Below are 23,103 nucleotides of genomic sequence, written 5' to 3'. Positions count from 1 at the left end.
TCTTGGTTTCTTCAAAACACCAGAAAGGGCGCAATGTTCACTCCCTGTTCAACTTTCGTTGGGTTTGGTCGTCTTTCGAGCTAGCTTAGCGCGTTTTTGACGGTGTTTTGTTAACTTTCGCCGACGGCCATGGCGGCGGCCGCGACGGTGGAGAGTGAGTGGACGGAGCACAGGGCTGAGAATGGAAGGACGTTCTACTGGAACGCGGCCTTGAGGAAAAGTGTGTGGGAGAAACCGGACGGGTTTCAACCCAAGACGCAGGCGGCGACGGGCATGGAGGTGGAAGACTCTGAAGGAGGAGGAGAGGACGGGGGCGGATTTCGTCCCGTGGTCAAGGTTCGCCGCAGGAAGGCTAAGGAGGAGATCAACGTCGGCGATGGCGGCAACGACGGCGATGTGGAGAAACTGCTCAGCAACAACAAGTTCAGCCCGCTAGCGGAGGAGAGCAACAACAACAACAATGCGAACCCAGCAGCAGAAAAAACCAACCCCGTGGTACCAGCAACCGGCAAGTCGGCCGGGGAGAAGAAGCAGCCGCCGCTGGTGGTGAAAGAAATGAGCTTCGCCCGCCTTGCGAAGGTGATGTCGTCGTGTGATGTCCAGCCGGAACACAAACTGACGCGGTACGGCACAAAAATTACGTGCTTCTCGAGCGACGACTTCGACACGGTGCAAGCCCACCTGACGAAGAACAAGGTGCAGTTCTACACGCACGGAAAGCGCAGTGCGAGACCGCACCGGGTAGTAATGCGAGGTCTCCCGAACGTGGAACCGGATTACATCAAGGAGCTGCTCAAGACGGAACATCAGCTGGACGTCTTGGCAGTACACGCCATCAGGCGGAAGCAGCAGCTTCCCGCCATCGATGAGACGCCTTTCATCGTGCTCTTCCCCAAGGGGCACACCAGTCTGAAGGAGTTGAGTAGCAAAGTAAAGAAAGTGGGACCAGTCGTCGTCCGGTGGGTGGCCTACCGGAACAAAGAACCGCACGTGACCCAGTGCAAGAACTGCTTGCAGTTCGGTCACGGAACCAGTAACTGCCATCTCAAGCCCAGGTGCAGCAGCTGTGGGGGTCCCCACAACACAGAAAAGTGCAAAGCAGAAGAAACGCAAGCCAAGAAATGTGTCAACTGTTCTGGATCCCACGAGGGTCTGGACCGCAGCTGTCCCAAACGTGCGCAGTTCATCCAGTCGAGGCAGCAGGCGTCCAAGCCGAAGCCGCCAGCATGGAAAAAGGACAAACAGACTCCGGCAGGAGCTGTGTTTACCGCGGCGGATTTTCCTCCGCTACCTGGAGCGGTACCGGAAGAGAAACATCCTCGTCCCGCAGGAAGAAGTCAAGGAAATACTGGCGCCGACGCCGGTGCAACCCCGAAGGAGCAACAAGGTGAACGGATGCTGTACAGCGAGTCGGAGCTGTGGGCCATTTACCGAGAATACAGAGTTCGCTTGAGGCAGTGCAAGACACCCGAGGAACAGATTGACGTGATCGCACACTTGCTGACACATGGCACGAGAAAATGATCATCTGATTCAGTAACGTTTTTTTTTTATTATTTATTATTTGTTGTATTTTTGATCCTCGGTCCTAACCTGGTCGTAGCACCTAAAAGGACCTAATAAAAATAAGTTGTGAAGAAAAAAAAAAAAAGGGCGCAATGTTGCTCCAGAAATCATGCCGTATAAATAATTTCTAGCAAAACAAATCGCATATTGTTGTTAGATTTATGCAAAACCATGTAAATTGTCACATAACTTAAAGCCCATGGGTTGGCCCCAGTTTCCCTCTGAGAAATTCCGCATTAACTATCCCTTTCTTACTCAACGTGAACTGTCACTAGAGAAAGTGGGATAGACTGTTTACATCTACAGATTCGCCCTATTGAAAAGATAATAGAGTTATCTACGTGCGCATGTATTGCGTGTTTGTACACGAAGGGTTTTTAGGTTAAAATTTGTACCCGCCAGCAAAAACAAATGGTAAGCTAGTGTGCGTGAGATCGGGCTTAGATAACTCTATACGGAATAGAGTTATCTAAGCCCGCTCTCACGCACACTAGCACGCCATTTGTTTTGCTGGACGGTACAAAATTTAACCTCAATCTTTTTCGTGTACGTACACGCAATACATGCGCACGTTGATAACTCTATTAATGTAAAGCTCCGATTCACCAGCGCGTAAAAAAACTATTCAGTGTTCTGTTTGAAGGAAAAATGGAAAATATGATCGCCCTAACGTTATCTTTTGACTCGGCCAAGACGTAACGCCCCAGTTGTCAACTTGACAGGCGTGTTAACCGTCATCATCAGTGTACAGCTGAGTGCGAAACGTAAACATTAGCTACAAATCGGGAAATTGAAAGTGGGAAATTTCTTGAAACAACACCAGCGAAGTTATAATCTGGAAGATCTAATCAACGCAACAATGGTTATCTGCTAAATAACCTCCAAGGAAACCATTCGGAGCAAAGAGGAATCATCGGCACAAAGTCGCGAACCCACACGCACACACACATACACACACGGTGATTCGAGTGCATCGCAAAACCATCCGCGGAAAAGCGTCCCGTCGCAGCTGGTTCTGGCCACGCGACCTGCATCACACACACACACGCACGCACACATCATGATCACGCTTACCCGGAAGAAGAAGGACTCGGGTGCCGGTGCGATAGCGGACAAACGCATCTCGATTCGGGAGTTTCTGCTGGTGAAGGAGGTGCAAGAGCTGGAGCAGAACCTGCCGAGCACCTGCAAAATATCCTTCCAGGACGCGAATGTGCTGAGCGATTTCAATCTGTCCATCGCACCGAACGAAGGGTTCTGGCAGGGTGGTCGGTTCAAGTTTAGCGTGCACGTGCCGGAGGAGTATAATATGGCGGTGAGTTATTCAATAGACTATATGGCAAACCGACAAAATATCATGGTTCATGCATCGACTAGCAAAACCGAATCTGCTGGTGTGTGTCTCTGCTAGCAAGCTTTCAGGGGCGAATGCGCCCGGTTGGTATGCATCGTGCTGGTATCAGATCGGTGGGCGCCTTATCTGGTTCGTGTCCTTGCAGTGAGTCTCGACTAATAAAGTCTTTAATGGAAGTTTCTCGTTGAAACCACTTTTTGACTACTTTTGCGGACGTCAAGAAACAGTTACTGTTAAAATATTTGTTAAAGGAGGCCTAGAACTACCCTGACGTCGTAGAGTAGATGTCCGCTTCTCTGCTGGTTGACCATAGAGCCATAAGTTCTGTTTTTGGAGGGGCAGCCGGTTCTCTGGAAGAGCCGCCTCGATACTTTTCATTGATGAATGATCTGCCAGGTTTATTCGACAATCTCGGACGCCTCATTGGCCCAGGTTGCTAGTTTTAAATCTGGTTCTGGCTCTGCATCGGTTAGCCGATTGACTTATGATCGAAGTTGCTAGCGATGATTCAGGGTGGCCTTGAGTCCACGTTTGATAAGGGCGTCGAGATCCGCCTTGAGGTTTCCCTCAATCGACCTCACATAAAACGGCGGAAGCTTTCCGCGGAACGGTTGCCGCTGCAGGTCCAGGTGGGTTAGCGAGCGGCGCATATGAATTTTTCGCCAGCAGGGGATCACCCGACGGGCCAGGAAGGAGGCTGCCCCTCCTCTTCTTCGTCATCGGTGCAGCTTCTGACTCCTTTTCTTCCAAACTTTCTTTGTAGTCAACGAGTTCCTTGCTCAACAGTGGCTAAAGACTGAATGCCCCCCGTGCTGGTATCAGAACGATGGGCGCTTCATCTGGTTCGTGTCCTTGCAGTGACAAATGCATGCTCTAGTTTAAGTCTCGACTAATGTAGTCTTGATGATCCAGTTAAACCATTTTTGACTACTTTTACGGACTTCAGGCAACAGCTACTGTGTTAAAGGTCGTAGAGCAAAAGTCCGCTTCTCTGCTGTTTGACTATGGTGCCAAACCTCCTGTTTTTGGAGGGGCAACCGGTTCTCTGGTAGAGTCGCCTCGATACTTTTCATTGCTAAAGTATCTGCCAGGTTTAGTCGACAATCTCACCGGCTCAGGTAGATCCTGTTCTCGATGTGACAGCGGTACCGCACGAGCGTTTATCAAGTCACCCTCGACTTTAGGACCTTCAACTTCGATTCCAGACGGTTTAAATCGATTCTTTTATTGACAGCATCGGGAACTCGAGATGTAGGTCTACCATATGACAAACGCTTTTTCCACATCCAAGGTTGCCGTAGCATTATTTTGAGTGTTGCTTGATTTTGATTATATTGACTACTATATATATACCTACATCACCTTCGCAAGGCAGGTGAAGCTCGTGTTTTTCACCACCAGCGGCGGCTGATTCTTTTCACGGCCGATATGCTGGATGCTGTGCAGTTGCTTCACGTTCTGGCCTTCATCTCGACAATAACCTCGCTCTTCGTCTTCCTACGTCGAACCTTGACAACGGGTTGGAACCCGTCCGGCCTCGTTCCAATAATACGGCCTTCCATCCTCGGCCCTATGCTCCGTCCACTCACTCGGCTCATGAATACTGGAAGCACAGTCAGAAAACGCGGAGAAACTTGAGAGCTAGCTCCAAAGACGACTCTGCCATGTTGAATGAACTTATCGAAGACTAAACGTTCAAAGATTGTACATACCACCTTAATTTCATACAAAGTATTGTTGTAAAAGGCCGACGTTTTTAATAAACTACAAATCAAATTACTTACAACAACAACCGTCTGGCAGTGGAGAATGTTCAAAGGTGTGCAGTGCACTCTGCTAAACCTCTTCGATTACCGACTTCATAACCGCCGACACCTTCCGAAGCATTTCTATTTAGTCGGTGACAAACGTGAACAAGATTGCGGCGGGCTTAGGTTTACCAGTTTACTGTTTAATTTTGATTTTATTGTGTAATTTGTGTCATTTTACATGTTTGTTTTTCAAGTTATTCATCTTTGCCGTTATTTAAGATTCGAGAACCTCTCGCTTTCACCAATTCGGAACATCTGCGCTTGAGTGAGTCCGTGTTGGCCCAATACAGCAGCTTGGTGTCGAAGATCACCCCAAGGTAGATTACCTGTTCTATCCAGGGTACTATGAAGCCGTTGACCCGCACGTAGCAGTCAGGCGGTGGGAGCAGCTTTGGCGACAGTCTGTGCCGAAAGAGTTTTGGCCTCGTTTACCTTGATCTTCCAGCTTGGCAGGTACGGAACGTACGCCGTCACGCCTTGTTGTGGTCGGGATCGGTAATGCGTTGGGGTCCGACGTTTGCTTGGATGACCTTTTTCCTTCTGATATTTTTCGAGAGCTCCTTGTTATAAATACCGACTTCATAACTGCCAGAGCTGCAGTTTTCAAGTCGTGGGTTCACCAACACCAAGTAAATCCAGTTTATCTTGTTCACGATGCGTGTTCCTGACAATGGCACGATAATTCTGCTTGCAAACTGATGATCTTTATGATCGAGGTCGCTAGCGATCACGAACTTCGACTGCCTTCGCTATAGCTTGGATAGGTAATTTCTAAATGCCGCATGTCGCATGTAAATGTAGCTAAGTGATGCAGCTACTTTTACGCGTTTCGTCTGTTATGTTTGATCTGAGTTTGTGTTATTTTCCTTGAGATTTGCAAATGATTTGGTAACAGGGAACCTGACGAAACTCGGCTTCGTAAGTACCTACTTTACTTGTTCTTAAATTGATGGCTAATAGAAATAATGTTTTGTTCTCATAACATGTTGGTTTGCGCCTGACAGTCCTTGAATCTGGAAAGTTTTCATAATTTAACAAATGATTGCCCAAACGCTGTTCGACAACCAGTTCTAAGTAGAGACACCCACCATATGGTTTCGCTTCCATTGCAAAGACATGAACCCTAGCATGAACCAAAGCGTACTTCAATAATTATGTACTTTAAATCTGATAATTTATGTTAATCTCTATTATATTTGCAGCCCCCGAAGGTGAAATGCCTGACGAAGCTGTGGCACCCGAACATCAACGTCGAGGGCGACATTTGCCTCTCGCTGCTCCGACTGAACTCGATCGACGGGCTGGGCTGGGCACCGACGCGTCGCCTCAAGGACGTCATCTGGGGGCTGAACTCGCTGTTCACGGTACAGTAGTGCAAGCGCACGCATTTCCCGTTTTAAAAAATGGTGCTAATTTTGTGATTTTGCAGGACCTACTGAACTTTGAAGACCCGCTCAACATCGAAGCCGCCGAGCAGTACTCCAAGGACAAGGACAAGTTCCAGGCGAAGGTGCGGGAGTACGTGTCCGCGTACGCGCGGAGATAATCCGGAACGGACCGGCGCAAAAGACGACGACGAGTGTGCGTGTGATATAAATTAAGAAGTTAGACCGGAACAAGCGACAGAGCGGAGGACAGCAGCCAGCAGCATCAACTCAGTCAACTAGCTTCAGAACCAGCAACAATTGCCACATTGGAACTTTAATCGCATCTGGAAATGACGTCTTCTAATTTATCGGTTTTTAGTTTCCGGTTTGGCTCCGCGAGCTATTTTTTGTTGTGTACGGTGAATGTATTTAGAAGCATTTTGAGGTGTTTTGTTTTGTTTTGGCGCTGAACTGCATGGAATCGTTGGACGAGTAAACTATTATTTTACGACTGTACGATGATGAAGGCAGGGTTTTAAATTTCAAAGTTCCATGCAGGCCAGAGCAAGCGTGCACCGGACATTGATTGAGTTTTGAAAATATATATATTTTGTTTCTTTACTGTAAGTAAATTACTTTATACTCATAGCGATCTAACTTAACTAAAACTGATATAATAATTGTAGATGTAATAAATACCACAGGAAAATATTTCAAAAAACAGAAGCGCCAACCCGTTTTTACCAACTCTCCGTTATCGATTCAATCACGGCTCCCTCGCCAACGTGAACGTACCGTGCCATCTCCACCGGCAAACGATGTTCAAATTTCCCGACCTTCTTCCCGTTAATCTCAACCTTGAAGTACCCCTCCTTCGCCTTAATCGTCAGCTCAAAAGCCTCCCCCTCCCTCACCGGTCGTCCGCCGTGTCGTTCCTCCTGCTGCCAGGCGCCCCCCTCGAAGCTGTTTAGCACCACAACCTGGTCCGCGATGCGGATGCTTATGTGCAACGGTGTGTCGTCACGAGGTTGCACGGCCCCGCCCGACTGGACGTTCACGTTGAACATCCCTTCCGGGGTGAGGATTTGGCCGCGAATGTGGAGCTTCTTGCCGATCGCCATGCCGCCGGGGATTTCCCCCAGGAAGGGGACGCTCTGTGGAGGACGGAAGTTGATGTAAATAAGGTGGTTAAGCTTTATCTTTCCAAATTGTAGCTTACCGGATTGAACACGGGAATTGTGGCCATGTCTTGGTTTTAGCGTTTGCTGAAGAAAGGCTGACTGGTTGATGATGAATGAACACACAATCAAACTGGGGTGGGGAATTGGGAAAGAATTTCTACCTCGATGCACACAATCTCAAGTGATAAGTTATCAGTAGGGTTTTTGCTCAAGTGTTAATGTTGGTTCTTTGATGATTCAGTTACCCAGATAAGTTGAAATAAAGAATTCCAGAAATTGATAATTATTATACAGTAATGTAGATGTATTATGTATATATTTCGCTAAGCGATATATAATAGAAAAGAGTCATATCACTTATCTTCTGTAGGGTAAGGACTAACTAAGTCCTATGTCCGTAATAATTTTGATGTAGGACTTACGTCTTACTCGAAGGTACTGGGGTGCCATTTTAAAAAACCCAGGCCCAGAAATAACTTGTAAGATTTCAAACGCTTATATCTTCCTTCCCTCAAATTAAATCGGCACGATTTATGTTCCATTCGATTCGAAAATTATTCAGCAATTTGCTATTTTCAATGTTGGCAAAATAGTTTTACAATTTAAACAGCTCAATGTTTTAAAATGTTTTCAAAATGCAGAGATTTTCCAGCAAAATGAGCGTTCCCCAAACACGTACAGGATTGTCAAGTACCTATTTTGAGGGGAAAATCATCCGAGCACACGCAACCGGTGTCGGTCGCGATAAAGGAGGGGAAGTTGTAGGCCGAAAAACATATAAAAGAATGTGCGCCAGTTTTCAGAAAATCATTCACGTCTCAGACGTCGGACCGGCAACAGCAGCAGCAGCAGGAGAGAGAGGGACCAGAACTACAAAAGAAACGCGCATCGCCTTCTCGTCGTCAGCCACTTGAATCTCGATGGCCGGATCGTTTGGAACTTCTGAGGAAGGGGGTGAGGACTGACAACTCTTCGGAGTTGCCCTAACTCCCCCGTCCCTCGTCCCACCCGGGACGAGTCTGCAACAAGATGAGGCGCGCGCCTGCTGCCTTGGTCGAACAGTTGTCTCTCAATAGCCGGACCGTTTGGATCTTCTGAGGAAGGGTGTGAGGACTTCCCAACTCTGTGGTGTTGCCCTCATCCCTCGTCCCACCCGGGACGAGGCAGCGAAATGGAAAAATTACACGGGCCTTGGTCGGTCCTAAGGGTGTGAAAGTTCTGTTGGGTCGGAGAGTTAAGCTCTAAGAGCAAGAGATCAAAACCAGATTTAAAACCAGCAATTTTGCAAGAGTAACAAATCTATCCATCAACAACGCCAGCACCTGCAGCATCCACCGCGGCCTATCACCCGTCTGAACGGAACATCTCCCGCTTGCAGCCTGACGCCAAGGCCGAGCCTTGCGACCAACGCCACTATCCAACTCTAATCGGTCCTTTTTAGGGCCACCAATTTTCTGACGAAAGAGTTATTCTTGATAATCATGCCCATCAAAGACTACATACAATTTGAAAGAAAACCACTCCGAAATAAGCTGAATTCCATCTTCCAAAAATGTAACTAATAATTAGCCGGGACTCTTGGCCTGGGTTCTATCCCAGATCGTCACGGTGGCAAATTTTGAGACGAGATTTGTCTGATCACGCCTTCCATCGGCAGGGAAGTAAATGTTGGCCCCGGTCTAAGCTAGAGGTTAGGTCGTTAGCTCAGTCCAGGTGTAGGAGTCGTCTCCCTGGTGTAGGGATTATGGGTTGCAGGATTGAATATGTAATACATTATTAAATGAGTATTTATTATAAGATTGATATAATTCATAAATCGATGCCAACATTTCAAAAAGCATCATGTACAAACCATGCGTTTTGAGAAAAACGCATTTGAATGTTGAGCATCCATTTTCAATTCCCATTTTAATATAAAAGCAAAATAAGATGTTCTAATGATAACAAACGATGAAAAACGTTGCATTTGTTGATACTTGATCATCCATATTCAATAAAACATTATTTCCGTAATTTTATTTGAGAAAAACAAACATAACATCTTTTGAAATCACCAACGTCGATATCACCCTGCTGTCACTGAGGGGGGCGCTTTGTTATGATTCGTTTTTCTTCGCCGAATGTACATGGCGCTTTTTTCATGTTACTTTTTTTTCGTCACGAGGTTTATGTAGCCTTTTGTTTGACAGGTTGACAGGGCTATATAAACAGGGACTGCTGATGGCAGAGATTTTGTTTATGTTACTTTATTTAAAATCATGATTAAACAGACTTTACTGAAGTAACTTTTGCTCATTTTTGGTGGAGAGGTAGCTTATTAGAAGTACTTTCAGAATATACAATAACCCAGAAAGTGTCAAAATGTACATGATGCCTTTTGAAATGTTACCGTCGAAATAAGAGTGCGCACCTTCATGAATATAGAAGAATCCAGTTTGAAATGGCCGCTAGGTGGCCAATGGTGTTAGAAATGACAGCTTCCATGTATTTGAATATGGGAGCTCAGGAAAACTCAATTTTTAAGCAATAAAATGATTATTTATGATAAAAGTATTGATTGATTAGGTGCACAAAATGTGTCGAGAATATTATTAAAATAAAAACTGTTCGAAATATTTGCAATCGAGATAAGTACACCATTCGATTCAGCAGGAATTTTGGGCACCGAAAATATATAGTTTTCATATGTTAAGTATTTTATTTTAAAAGAAAATTAACAAAAAGTATGAAAATCCAGACATTTAGTATGGGAGCTGTCAAATCTCTCACCATCAAAAAGCAGCGTTGAGCTTTCGCTGGATTTGTCTATTGCCTTGTAAGCTGATTGCGCATTGAGTGCGAGAGCGCGCTAGCAAGCTGCGAGAGAGAACAGCGAGCGAGAAAACAACAAGATGCGCGCGGCTGGCGAAAGAGAGAATGAAGATTGTCAAATCAGTTTTGTGGTTAATTTGCGTGGAATAAGACGTGTTGTTTGTTAATTGGGTCCTAAAATGAAGCTTAGATTGCTGATATTATTGTTTACAGCGATAAAGCTTATTTTTCTGAGTACAATGAACCTTTGTACGACCACAAAGAGTTTAAAATGGATTTTTAAATCAATTTTGAAAAATTAACCTCGCGGTCCTTCTTGACAGAAAAGTTCCTACTTGACAGCTCGTTCCAAGGGGACCATAGTTGATCCATCGAAAAAATGTTGTCTAGCCAAAAAAAAATTTTGCATTAAAATGAAAAAAAGTGATCAGAAATGGTTTTTAATCGTGTTATTTACCGTTGTACATAAAAATTGACATAGGGCTTTAGTACCCAATTGCAAACTATCTAAGTATTTATTATAAAAGAAAGTCCCCGATCACGACACCTGGGTCCTGCCTCGGTGGAGTCGCTGGTAGGCAGTTGGACTAACAATCCAAAGGTCGTCAGTTCGAATCCCGGGGTGGATGGAAGCTTAGGTGTAAAAAGAGGCTTGCAATTGGGTCCTAAAATGAAGCTTAGATTGCTGATATTATTGTTTTCAGTGATAAAGCTTATTTTTCTGAGTACAATGACCCTTTGTACGACCACAAAGAGCTTAAAATGGATTTTTCAATCAATTTTGAAAAATTAACCTCGCGGTCCTTCTTGACAGAAAAGCTCCTACTTGACAGCTCGTTCCAAGGGAACCATAGTTGATCCATCGAAAAAATGTTGTCTTGTCAAAAAAAAAATTGCATTAAAATGAAAAAAAGTGATCACAAATGGTTTTTAATCGTGTTTTTTACCGTTGTACACAAAAATTGACATAGGGCTTTAGTACCCAATTGCCCCAACAATCAAATTTTTACCGGTGCATATTTGGAGCAAAATTGGTTAAAATTAACCCATTGATACCCGAGCCAAAAGTTGGTGAAAATAATGTTTTTCATACAAAAATGACTTTATTAAATCGTTAATAACTTTTCAGAATCGAGGATTACAGCTTTGATATGTTCTACAAAGTTGTAGAGCATGAAATTGCCAATGAATATCTCACTGTTGTGAATATTTTGATGGTAGCTGCGCACCGTGCAGACCAAATCGTAAGAAAATTTAGTTTTCCATACATTTTTTTCGATTTGTCCCATATAAATTTCACCTTCGAGTATCAATGGGAAAACGTTGACCAATTTTGTTCATATTTGGCCCAGAGCCCTGAAATAGCACAAGGAACAATAATCAGCTTGTGGAGCGTGGTTTTGAGAAAAAGTCCCATATTCTGGACCCCCTAATGGACTAAGTTCAACACAAATAAAAGAACACGAACAAAATTGCGAGGATCTAGCGACTTACTCATAATATTTATGTCATTTGCGAAATATTTGTCACACTAATACTAATTAGAAAATACTTGATTAACTACCTCGGGGATTTTTTATCTATTCGGATGTGCTAGTTAGTATGATAAAGCTTATCACCAAGCACGCTGAATGATTATGATTTATCAATTTGTGTGGAAAACAGTTCGGTCAAAGAGTAAATTTTAAAATGCATATGCATGACATGGTCAACGACTGCAATATGTTCAATCAATGCTACAATGCTCTTTAAGACTCGAAAGGGAGCGTTATTTTATTACTTAACGCAGATGGGAGGGGAGGGGGTTGGAGGCCGTGTTACGCTCCTTACATTTTTTTTTTTAAATTTGTATGGAAATTTTGTTACGAGGGGAGAGGGGGTCTAAAAATCCGATTTTCTGCGTTAAGTAATAAAAGAACGCTCCCAAACCAAATTTAAACACCGCTCAGCCAGAGGTCACTCTTGCGAAGAAAACGTCGCTGCAGGTCTAAGCGCGTGTTATCAGGGCGTGTGCCGTTATCGGTGGCATCGATACTCAATCTTTATCGCACCTGAGTCGCCGGTATCGCTCAATAAATAAAAGCGTTCTATTTCTGCCCGTGACACAGACCTCGCCGAACCCAGTGCCACTTGTTAAGCCGAACCAGCAGCAGCTAGTACGCCTCTCTATACGGATCTTCAAAATGTCTCAATTGCCAGTTTACAACCCGGTGAGTGTGTTTTAAAAATAAGACCTTTTAAAATTGAAACTAATTGGGTGACTAATCTCATGTTGGCAGCCTTCCCCCTTCCTCGGTTACCTGCCGGCCGGATTGGGTCTGTACCGGAAGGTGGTCATCCGCGGAAAGATGACTCATGACCAGTATGTGTTCACAAATTCAGTTGAGGTCGCAAACTCTTAACCAATTCGTTCCACCAGGTTCAACATCAACCTGCAGGCCGGTCCCAACGTGAACCCGCGGGACGACGCTCCTCTGCACATCAGCATCCGGCCCAAGGATCAGGTCATCGTGCGGAACACGTACCAGTTCAAGAGCTGGGGCATTGAGGAACGCCACGGTGGCTGCCCGATCCAGAAGAAGTCCTACTTTGACATTCAGATCACGGTCAAGCCGGACTCGTACAGTATCGCCGTGAACGGATGTCACTTTTGCGAGTTTGCCCACCGGCAGCCCTACGCCTCGGTCCGATTTATCCACATTGGGGAGGGGGCACAGGTTGACGCCATGATCACCGAATAGATAAGGCATGCGGTGGCGCGACACGTCGTCCGTTGATAAGTTTTTGAGTGGAAGTTAATCCCCTGCGAAGGGGATTTTATTTTTTAATTTGCTTGTGTGAGGAAAAATATAAATTAAGTAATAAAGTGTTTCTGACAGATTACACAACTATGATTGTTTCTTTAATATTTTAAGTTGATTAGTTACCCACAAAGCTTAAATTAAATTTTGAATGACAAATTCCCTAACTGCTCTAATTCACCAGTTTTAACTGGAATCTTAATTCTGACTGCTGTCAAGAAAGATCTCTTTCTTAAATTATGTTATTAAACATAAGGAAAAATGTTGGGTTTTATGAACAAAAATTTAATGTTGATGATAATCAAAAAAGAGTTAATAAGCCAATGAAAATTTTAGTGCCCCCCTTTTGGAATTTCCCAAAAAAAAAATCAAATAGCGGAAAAATATATTTAAAACCTTCATTGAAAAAACATTTACGATAGTTTGTAGTTGTTTTTACATTTTGTCCGAAATGAACACTTTTAAAAAATGCAGTCAAAACTGGCATTGCCATATTATGCGAAGAACTGCTGCAAATATGTTTCAATGTTTCATATTTACAAAATATTCATTGCAATTAAAAGATTCAAAAGTATAAAGTTCAAAAACTGAAAATTCAAAATTCAAAAAAACACAAAAAATATCAAAGACTTTAAAATTCCGAAACTAATAAATTAAACAATGAAAAACATCGAAAATAAAAAAAGTTCAAGATGGTATGTCAGAGACATAACCGAAAGACATAGGACCAAACAATTTGAATGTGTTTTTGGATTGCTAGTGAAATCTGAAATATTTTATTTTGTTTCATAGATTTGTCGGCAAAATTGTCATAAATGTTCTCCCAAGGTGAACCTTCTATGAGGGCACCGGCAACTCCAGGATGTGGCCACTACGGTCGAAATGTCAATTTTCATGTTCAGTATCAAAAACCATGAATTTTGATATCCATATTGCCACAACTCGTATGGTTCTGTTAAAGACCCTCCGGGCCCCGGGGAAACCTGCTTTGAGATCACCGGTCACTCAAGGTTGTGGCCACTACTGTCGGAATGTCAATTTTCATGTACAATATCAAAAACAATGAATTTTGATACCCATATTGCCACAACTCGTATGTTTCTGTAAATGTCCCCCCAGGCCCCGGGGGAACCTTCTTTGAGGGCACCGGCCACTCCAGGTTGTGGCCACTACTGTCGAAATGGCCATTATGTTCAGTATAAAAAACCATGAATTTTGATACCCATATTGCCACAACTCGTATGTTTCTGTAAATGTCCCCCCAGGCCCCGAAGGAACCTTCTTTGAGGGCACCGGCCACTACAGTCGAAATGGCCATTATTATGTTCAGTATCAAAAACAATGAATTTTGATACCCATATTGCCACAACTCGTATGTTTCTGTAAATGTCCCCCCAGGCCCCGGGGGAACCTTCTTTGAGGACACCGGCCACTCCAGGTTGTGGCCACTACTGTCAAAATGGCCATTATTATGTTCAGTATCAAAAACCATGAATTTTGATACCCATATTGCCACAACTCGTATGTTTCTGTAAATGTCCCCCCAGGCCCCGGAGGAACCTTCTTTGAGGGCACCGGCCACTCCAGGTTGTGGCCACTACTGTCGAAATGGCCATTATTATGTTCAGTATCAAAAACCATGAATTTTGATACCCATATTGCCACAACTCGTATGTTTCTGTAAATGTCCCCCCAGGCCCCGGGGGAACCTTCTTTGAAGGCACCGGTCACTCCAGGTTGTGGCAACTACTGTCGAAATGGCCATTATTATGTTCAGTATAAAAAACCATGAATTTTGATACCCATATTGCCACAACTCGTATGTTTCTGTAAATGTCCCCCCAGGCCCCGGGGGAACCTTCTTTGAGGACACCGGCCACTCCAGGTTGTGGCCACTACTGTCAAAATGGCCATTATTATGTTCAGTATCAAAAACCATGAATTTTGATACCCATATTGCCACAACTCGTATGTTTCTGTAAATGTCCCCCCAGGCCCCGGAGGAACCTTCTTTGAGGGCACCGGCCACTCCAGGTTGTGGCCACTACTGTCGAAATGGCCATTATTATGTTCAGTATCAAAAACCATGAATTTTGATACCCATATTGCCACAACTCGTATGTTTCTGTAAATGTCCCCCCAGGCCCCGGGGGAACCTTCTTTGAAGGCACCGGTCACTCCAGGTTGTGGCAACTACTGTCGAAATGGCCATTATTATGTTCAGTATAAAAAACCATGAATTTTGATACCCATATTGCCACAACTCGTATGTTTCTGTAAATGTCCCCCCAGGCCCCGGGGGAACCTTCTTTGAGGGCACCGGCCACTCCAGGTTGTGGCCACTACTGTCGAAATGGCCATTATTATGTTCAGTATAAAAAACCATGAATTTTGATACCCATATTGCCACAACTCGTATGTTTCTGTAAATGTCCCCCCAGGCCCCGGGGGAACCTTCTTTGAGGGCACCGGCCACTCCAGGTTGTGGCCACTACTGTCGAAATGACCATTATTATGTTCAGTATCAAAAACCATGAATTTTGATACCCATATTGCCACAACTCGTATGTTTCTGTAAATGTCCCCCCAGGCCCCGGAGGAACCTTCTTTGAGGGCACCGGCCACTACTGTCGAAATGGCCATTATTATGTTCAGTATCAAAAACCATGAATTTTGATACCCATATTGCCACAACTCGTATGTTTCTGTAAATGTCCCCCCAGGCCCCGGAGGAACCTTCTTTGAGGGCACCGGCCACTACAGTCGAAATGGCCATTATTATGTTCAGTATCAAAAACAATGAATTTTGATACCCATATTGCCACAACTCGTATGTTTCTGTAAATGTCCCCCCAGGCCCCGGAGGAACCTTCTTTGAGGGCACCGGCCACTCCAGGTTGTGGCCACTACTGTCAAAATGGCCATTATTATGTTCAGTATCAAAAACCATGAATTTTGATACCCATATTGCCACAACTCGTATGTTTCTGTAAATGTCCCCCCAGGCCCCGGAGGAACCTTCTTTGAGGGCACCGGCCACTCCAGGTTGTGGCCACTACTGTCGAAATGGCCATTATTATGTTCAGTATAAAAAACCATGAATTTTGATACCCATATTGCCACAACTCGTATGTTTCTGTAAATGTCCCCCCAGGCCCCGGGGGAACCTTCTTTGAGGGCACCGGCCACTCCAGGTTGTGGCCACTACTGTCGAAATGACCATTATTATGTTCAGTATCAAAAACCATGAATTTTGATACCCATATTGCCACAACTCGTATGTTTCTGTAAATGTCCCCCCAGGCCCCGGAGGAACCTTCTTTGAGGGCACCGGCCACTACAGTCGAAATGGCCATTATTATGTTCAGTATCAAAAACAATGAATTTTGATACCCATATTGCCACAACTCGTATGTTTCTGTAAATGTCCCCCCAGGCCCCGGAGGAACCTTCTTTGAGGGCACCGGCCACTCCAGGTTGTGGCCACTACTGTCAAAATGGCCATTATTATGTTCAGTATCAAAAACCATGAATTTTGATACCCATATTGCCACAACTCGTATGTTTCTGTAAATGTCCCCCCAGGCCCCGGAGGAACCTTCTTTGAGGGCACCGGCCACTCCAGGTTGTGGCCACTACTGTCGAAATGGCCATTATTATGTTCAGTATCAAAAACCATGAATTTTGATACCCATATTGCCACAACTCGTATGTTTCTGTAAATGTCCCCCCAGGCCCCGGGGAACCTTCTTTGAAGGCACCGGTCACTCCAGGTTGTGGCAACTACTGTCGAAATGGCCATTATTATGTTCAGTATAAAAAACCATGAATTTTGATACCCATATTGCCACAACTCGTATGTTTCTGTAAATGTCCCCCCAGGCCCCGGGGGAACCTTCTTTGAGGGCACCGGCCACTCCAGGTTGTGGCCACTACTGTCGAAATGGCCATTATTATGTTCAGTATAAAAAACCATGAATTTTGATACCCATATTGCCACAACTCGTATGTTTCTGTAAATGTCCCCCCAGGCCCCGGGGGAACCTTCTTTGAGGGCACCGGCCACTCCAGGTTGTGGCCACTACTGTCGAAATGACCATTATTATGTTCAGTATCAAAAACCATGAATTTTGATACCCATATTGCCACAACTCGTATGTTTCTGTAAATGTCCCCCCAGGCCCCGGGGGAACCTTCTTTGAGGGCATCGGCCACTTCTGGTTTTGGCCACAACTGTCGAATTGGCCATTTTTCATGAGAACCGCCGCATCATAGCGACTTCCACGCCGTCCGCTTCGCTCGAATTTCCTCCTTCTGCTGCCGGTGGTTCTTCCTTCTGGTTGCTGGTCCTCTTCTTCTATTGGCCGCTGCTGCTGCTGCTCCGCGCCGGCCCGACGTGCACAGTTCGAGTGCTCGTTCCAAAGTGACTTGCTTTTGCGAAATTTTCTGCTTAAATAGCGGCACAGCCGGAGAACGGCACAAAAGAGGCGCGGTCTCGAATGCATACGCTCGCTCTGATTGGTCATCTGTCCGATTTGTACTGAAAAATTACTCATTTTGATTGCATGTTTTAAGTGCTTTAACTATGTTTAGTCAGACTATCTATGTAGTTAAACAATAGCTGAAGTCTTCCTCTTTCGATTGGTGGTCCAACCATCTGGATTGATTCACAGGGAAAAAAGATATAAGCGTTCAAAATGTCCCCTTTTTTAACGCTTAAAAGTGACGCTTTGGATCGAATTTCTGAACTGGCCCCCCAATATAGTAAGTAAAGACATAGTCCTATGTCAAAAATCATAACCTTTTAAATAAAAAAGAACTTAAAATATGTTGATTAAAACAATTTAAAATTGATATTCGTGAAATTCAAATAAACCAATATACAAGAATTCAAATCTTTGAATATCTCAACTGAAATAAAATTATTTGAAATTTTAAATAATAATTTTAAAACCCATTAATTTTAAATTCAGAAATGAAATATAAATATCTATTATTCAAAAAAATCCAAAAATAAAAATTTATGAGCAGTAAAATTGCAAAACTTTGAAATTCAGATATTGGAACATTCGGAACTTTTCAAGCTTAAACATTCGAAAAAAACAATAATTAAATAATCTAGAGATTTGTAAGAAAGTAATAAAATTCGTAGCACAGTTACAAGCAAACCACGGTGAGCTACAGACGTTCAGACGTCCTGCGCTGTTGATTAGTTTTGCTTTATTCGAACAAAGAGCTCGCGAAATTCCTTTGTTCGGTACAAACCATCGTTTTGTTGCTATGGCGAATGCGGAAAATGCGTCCCCGGTTCGGAAGCGAAGATATCCTCCGTTCTCCACGGGACCTTTCCTGGTTATGCTGGAAACGACCGGAACGGCCAACCTGGCTCCTTCAACGCTTGCCAAGAAGCTGATTGGGCAATTCGGCCCCGACTTCGTGAAAGCCATGCCAGTTGGCAAAAAGAAGATGAAGGTGCTTATGAAAACGGCGCGTGCCGCAAACGAGCTGTGCGACTTTCGACATAAAAACCTTACATGCACCATCCCCCAGCGGTTGGTCGAAACCCTTGGCGTTGCCCACATCGGGCTGGAAGTTCCTGACGATGAGCTCAAGGACGCCAGGGCCTACGACAAAACGAAGTGCGTCCAATTCAACAACCCAGATGTGCTCGAAATTCGCCGCATCAAGAAGAAGACCGCAGATGGTGGTGAGACAGCGCTAACTACGACTGTGGTCACCTTCAGCGGTCTGAAACTACCTACCCATGTGGAACTTAACTACGTGTTGTACTCGGTCAAACCCTACAACTACCCGATGCGCCAATGCAAACATTGCTGGCGTTTTGGGCATGGCGATAAGGGATGCAAATCCAAGAAGAGATGTTTGTTCTGCCCGGAGAAAGAGGTGGCTGACGACCACCAATGCGATCAGACCAACCCAACATGCGTGAACTGTTCCGGGAAACACAGGGCCGACCACAAGGACTGCCCCAAGGCCAAGGAACAAAAAGAAGCAAGTCAAAAGCGTCAGCAGGCCTACTCCCAAGGACCTACCGACTGGTTTTCAAGCATCGGTCGGTCAACTACCAACTCGGTGGCATCCGCCAGACCTTCGACGACTCCGTCCGCTCAACTCCAACCGGCTCTCGCCGGACCTTCGACATCCCAGGCCACTCCACGTCAACGCGCGGTCCCCGGAACCAAGAACCCTAAACGAGTTCCCGCGGTTTCAGAAAGTCAACATGAACACAGGCCGAAAAAGAGAGTCGTGGTCGACTCCCACGGCAACGAGGACATTTTGCCAACATTGGAGCTGAACATCAATGAACCTGTCGCCAATGCCATCAAGGAGGGAGTGGATTCGACGACCATGTCGGAACTAATCTCCAAGCTGATGGACCCACAAGAAGACGAAGTAACGACGGAAGTCTTCCGCACAAGGGTCAACGAGCTGCTGGTCGATAAGGTGAAGCAATACGTTGGCACGCTGAGATTATAATAAACCGTCACCTCAGGCGCGCCAGCGTCGGCATTGCCTCTGCAGTTCCTGCAATGGAACTGCAGGGGAGCTTCTACTAAATCGGCAAGTATTATCAACCTTATCAACACAACCAAAACATCCATTGTTTTGATCTCCGAAAGTCACCTTGATACTTCATCAAGCTTCAACCTTCCAGGCTTTCACTTATTTCGCAAAGACCACACAAGCAACTCGAAGGGCGTCTTTGTTGCCGCTCGAAAGGAAATGCACCCTAAAACATTCCACCTAGTCGCCCCGGTGGGGCTAGATGCAGTAGCGTGCCAAGTAGTGTGCAACCTCGGTACGCTGACGATAGTGTCGGTATACATCCATCCGGATGCATCAGTTTCGCCAGCGGAGCTCGAAACTTTTCTCAAGAACATTCCCGCGCCATGTATCGTGGGCGGTGATTGGAACGCCAAGCACTCAACATGGGGAGACCACCGAGACGACGCACGAGGAGAAGCACTTGATGCTGCCGTGGATGCGGCGCAGATGGTAGTTTTAAACAACGGAAGCTACACCAGAGTGGACGCACGAAGATCAGCCAGCGCTATTGACGTCACTTTGGCGTCGGCAGACATAAGCTTGCTGTTCGAGTGGGAGACGCTGGACTATCCCTACGGAAGTGACCACCTGCCGATTTCTTTCGGTACAACCTCGATCCACTCGGACGTTACACTTCCAGCCATCAATTACAAAAAAGTGGACTGGACTTTGTACGAAAACCTTGTGGAAGAAGCAGTAAGCAGGAATCGGAATCCAACGTACGACGAGTTCTTCCAGATCGTCAAAACCAGCCTGGTACAAGCATGCCCGCCACCAAGACCGCTACAGACAACGAAGAAGGTGCCACTTCCGTTTTGGGACGATGAGTTGGATGCAGCAAAATGTGAAAGTCGCCAGAAGTTCAGCGTTTGGCGCCGCTCACTCGACTACGAAGCCTATCAGGACTATTCTGCAGCAGAGAAACGGTTCAAGGATCTGGTGAAATCCAAACGCTCTCAATCGTGGAGAGCCAAATGTGACACGCTGGACTCACAAACATCGGTCAAAGACCTATGGAGGTGGGCTAAGCGTTACAAGGGGAGAGCTGCTGGCAGACAACAAACGCTGAGGGATGAGCAGATACTGGAGGAAGTTCTCGATCGGTTAGCGCCCTCTTCGGCGAGGCCACCTCCTCCGCCGGAGTCGGTCTGCGACTGTGGGAGGCACAATGGACAATCGTACTTCTCTATACACGACCTGCAAACAGTGTTTAAACAGGGGAAGGACACAGCACCTGGTGCAGATGACTTAAACTACTCAACAATACGGAAACTTCCCTTCAACGCTCAAGTGACCCTGGTACAAATATTCAACCAAATCTACGAAGATGGCGTCATACCAGAATCGTGGAAGGTTTTTAAGATAATTCCCATCCTAAAGCCTGGAAAACCAGCCGACGACTCGAAATCGTACCGTCCAATTGCCCTGGCATCATGCTTTCGCAAAACCTACGAAAGCATGATCAAGGAAAAACTGGAGTGGTTCCTGGAACACAACAACATCTTACCGGATACAGTCTGCGGATTCCGGAAAGGTAAAGGGACAATGGATGCGCTACACTTGCTGGTTGAAGAAGTGCACACAGCCTTCTCCCGCAGAGAGCATGTTGCAATGTGCAGCATCGACATCCAGAGTGCGTATGACAACGTCCAGATCCCAATAATGCTACAAGAGTTTCGGGAGATTGGAGTCGAAGCCTGCCTGATCAAAGCGCTGCATGGGTTGTTCGGTGAACGAATTTTGTCAGCATCGCTCGACAACGTCACCTGGCTAATCCGCATAACCTGGATGGGTTTACCCCAAGGATCACCTCTCAGCCCATTGTGCTTCAATGTCGTGATTCGCAAACCGATGGAACCATCTCCGACATGTTCGATCAAACTAGATTTCGCTGATGATATCACAGTCGCAGTTCGAGGTAAACAAGTGGAGGACTCGGTAAACACCCTGCAGACAACCTTAGATGGAGTGGTACGAATGCTGAAAGAACTTGGTCTCGAAGTTTCACCACCAAAGTGCGCCGCAATGATCTTCAGCAAAAGATGTCTGCCGGATGTTCCTGAACTCTACATCAACGGAGCAGTAGTAGAGTACAAGGAATACATAACGTTGCTGGGAATCAACCTTACTCCAACACTGAGCTGGGCCAGTCAAATCAGGATGGTGAAGCGGAAAACTTCCTTGTACGTGAACTTCATGCGGTCTGTGGCTGGTCAAAAGTGGGGATCGCACCCAAGCGCGCTGCTGTCAATCTACAAGTCCTGTGTCCGATCGATTATTGATTACGGGTCGATATTTTTCGGGGAAGCTCCGGAAAGGGAACTTATCCAGCTGGACCGCATTCAGTGGAATTGTTTGAGGATAGCGTTGGGATCGACCAAAACAACGCACACCGGATCCTTGGAAGCGTTGGCCGGAATCATGCCACTCGGTCTGAGGAGGCAGATGCTACTCGCCAAGTTCGTCAATCGTCGTTATTCCCTGGAGACCTGGCACCGGCGCCACGCTGCACCTGTGCTGAACGGAGAACTGCCTCCATCGTTCATCCGGAAAATGATTCTTCAGTTTCGATCACACACGGGTTATCTAACAACAATACAAACGCTGCCATGTTTCTCGTACCCTGCTGCGATAAGGCAGAGAACCATTCCGATTGATTTTTCTGTCCAAAGCGCTATTCGAGGAGAACCGGTCTCAAGGATTCCCAGAATCGTCGAAGGCATCATCTCGCAGAAGTACCAAAATTCCATCGTATTTGCTACGGACGGATCGAAAGATGAAGACGGCTGTGGCTACGCAGTAGTGGATGGAAGTTTCCAGATCGTGAAGCAGACCAAGCTACCTAAAACTGTATCAGTATTTTTGGCCGAACTGCTGGCGATTCGGCAGGCAGTGCAGCACATCGCGCAACACCCGGGTAGAGAGTTCCTGATTCTGTCGGACAGTTTGAGCAGCTTAAGCAGCCTGCACAACAGAAGTCTCCAGGGAACTACACCGATTCCTTGGTTCGATGTACGAAACCACATCATGCAGCTCGAGCAAGCGGGGAAAACGGTTTCCCTCATGTGGGTGCCAGCACACAGGAACGTGACACTGAACGAAGCGGCGGATGCGGCGGCAAAACTTGCGTGTAAAGAAGGAGAACCAGAAACATACCAGCTTAATTCGTGGGACATCTCGTACCCAAGTCGGGTGAAGGCTTTGCAGCAATGGCAAAACAACTGGGACAACGGCGACAAGGGCAGGTTCTGCCACGGAATCCTGCCGAGGGTGTCCACAACACCTTGGTTCTACGAGACTGAGTTTTCACGGAGGGAGATAGTAATCCTCTCCAAATTTATCAGCAATCACTCCAGAATCGCTACACACCTGAGGCGCAACAACATCATCGACGACGACACGTGCGAGTGCGGGCTGGGGGCGGCCACGCCGAACCACCTGTTGTTAACGTGCGACTTGTATGAGGATTTTCGAGGAGAGCTGTGGAGGCAAATCATTAGAGCTGGCATACTTCCGGACCTAGAAGTTATACTTAAATCCAAAAATTTTGAATTGTATAAATGCTTAGCTCAATTTATCATCATGTCAAACATTGACATGTGATCAAATAATTTACGGAAAACCTGGCCCAACAATGTTAAATAC

At 45.7% G+C, this 23,103-nt stretch overlaps 3 protein-coding genes and 1 long non-coding RNA gene across 4 annotated transcripts; 2 read left to right on the top strand and 2 right to left on the bottom strand.

The window, feature by feature from the left end:
- Positions 1-2,290: 2,290 nt before the first annotated feature.
- On the top strand, positions 2,291-6,725 carry LOC120430233 (NEDD8-conjugating enzyme UBE2F-like). Its single transcript, XM_039595313.2, has 3 exons — positions 2,291-2,881; positions 5,934-6,095; positions 6,161-6,725. The coding sequence occupies exons 1-3, from the start codon at positions 2,627-2,629 to the stop codon at positions 6,275-6,277; spliced, it is 534 nt and encodes a 177-aa protein (XP_039451247.1). The 5' UTR covers positions 2,291-2,626; the 3' UTR covers positions 6,278-6,725.
- On the bottom strand, positions 4,002-5,953 carry LOC120430235 (uncharacterized). The gene is made up of 2 exons (XR_005607576.1): positions 5,820-5,953; positions 4,002-5,744 (listed from the first exon to the last, which is right to left on the bottom strand). It is a non-coding gene; the product is annotated as an uncharacterized LOC120430235 (long non-coding RNA).
- Positions 6,685-7,644, bottom strand: LOC120430234 (galectin-4-like). Its single transcript, XM_039595314.2, has 2 exons — positions 7,318-7,644; positions 6,685-7,252 (listed from the first exon to the last, which is right to left on the bottom strand). The coding sequence occupies exons 1-2, from the start codon at positions 7,342-7,344 to the stop codon at positions 6,839-6,841; spliced, it is 441 nt and encodes a 146-aa protein (XP_039451248.1). The 5' UTR covers positions 7,345-7,644; the 3' UTR covers positions 6,685-6,838.
- Positions 7,645-12,141: 4,497 nt separating this feature from the next.
- Positions 12,142-12,978, top strand: LOC120430231 (galectin-7-like). Its single transcript, XM_039595311.2, has 3 exons — positions 12,142-12,300; positions 12,370-12,452; positions 12,510-12,978. The coding sequence occupies exons 1-3, from the start codon at positions 12,274-12,276 to the stop codon at positions 12,829-12,831; spliced, it is 432 nt and encodes a 143-aa protein (XP_039451245.1). The 5' UTR covers positions 12,142-12,273; the 3' UTR covers positions 12,832-12,978.
- Positions 12,979-23,103: the final 10,125 nt, after the last annotated feature.

This window comes from Culex pipiens, chromosome 2, assembly GCF_016801865.2.
Source record: "Culex pipiens pallens isolate TS chromosome 2, TS_CPP_V2, whole genome shotgun sequence".
Classification (NCBI taxonomy): Eukaryota; Metazoa; Arthropoda; class Insecta; order Diptera; family Culicidae; genus Culex; species Culex pipiens.
The sequence above is the reverse complement of the archived record's forward strand: the minus strand, read 5'-3'. Positions and strand labels throughout refer to the sequence as shown.

Bases quoted from the DNA above. Each gene is read 5' to 3' on its own strand.
- LOC120430234 (XM_039595314.2), bottom strand. From the start codon at position 7,344: ATGGCCACAATTCCCGTGTTCAATCCG. The intron at 7,253-7,317 runs GTAAGCTACAAT...CGTCCTCCACAG, and splicing joins CAATTCCCGTGTTCAATCCG to AGCGTCCCCTTCCTGGGGGA.
- LOC120430233 (XM_039595313.2), top strand. From the start codon at position 2,627: ATGATCACGCTTACCCGGAAGAAGAAGGACTCGGGTGCCGGTGCGATA. The intron at 2,882-5,933 runs GTGAGTTATTCA...TTATATTTGCAG, and splicing joins CGGAGGAGTATAATATGGCG to CCCCCGAAGGTGAAATGCCT. The intron at 6,096-6,160 runs GTACAGTAGTGC...GTGATTTTGCAG, and splicing joins GGCTGAACTCGCTGTTCACG to GACCTACTGAACTTTGAAGA.
- LOC120430231 (XM_039595311.2), top strand. From the start codon at position 12,274: ATGTCTCAATTGCCAGTTTACAACCCG. The intron at 12,301-12,369 runs GTGAGTGTGTTT...TCATGTTGGCAG, and splicing joins AATTGCCAGTTTACAACCCG to CCTTCCCCCTTCCTCGGTTA. The intron at 12,453-12,509 runs GTATGTGTTCAC...TCGTTCCACCAG, and splicing joins GGAAAGATGACTCATGACCA to GTTCAACATCAACCTGCAGG.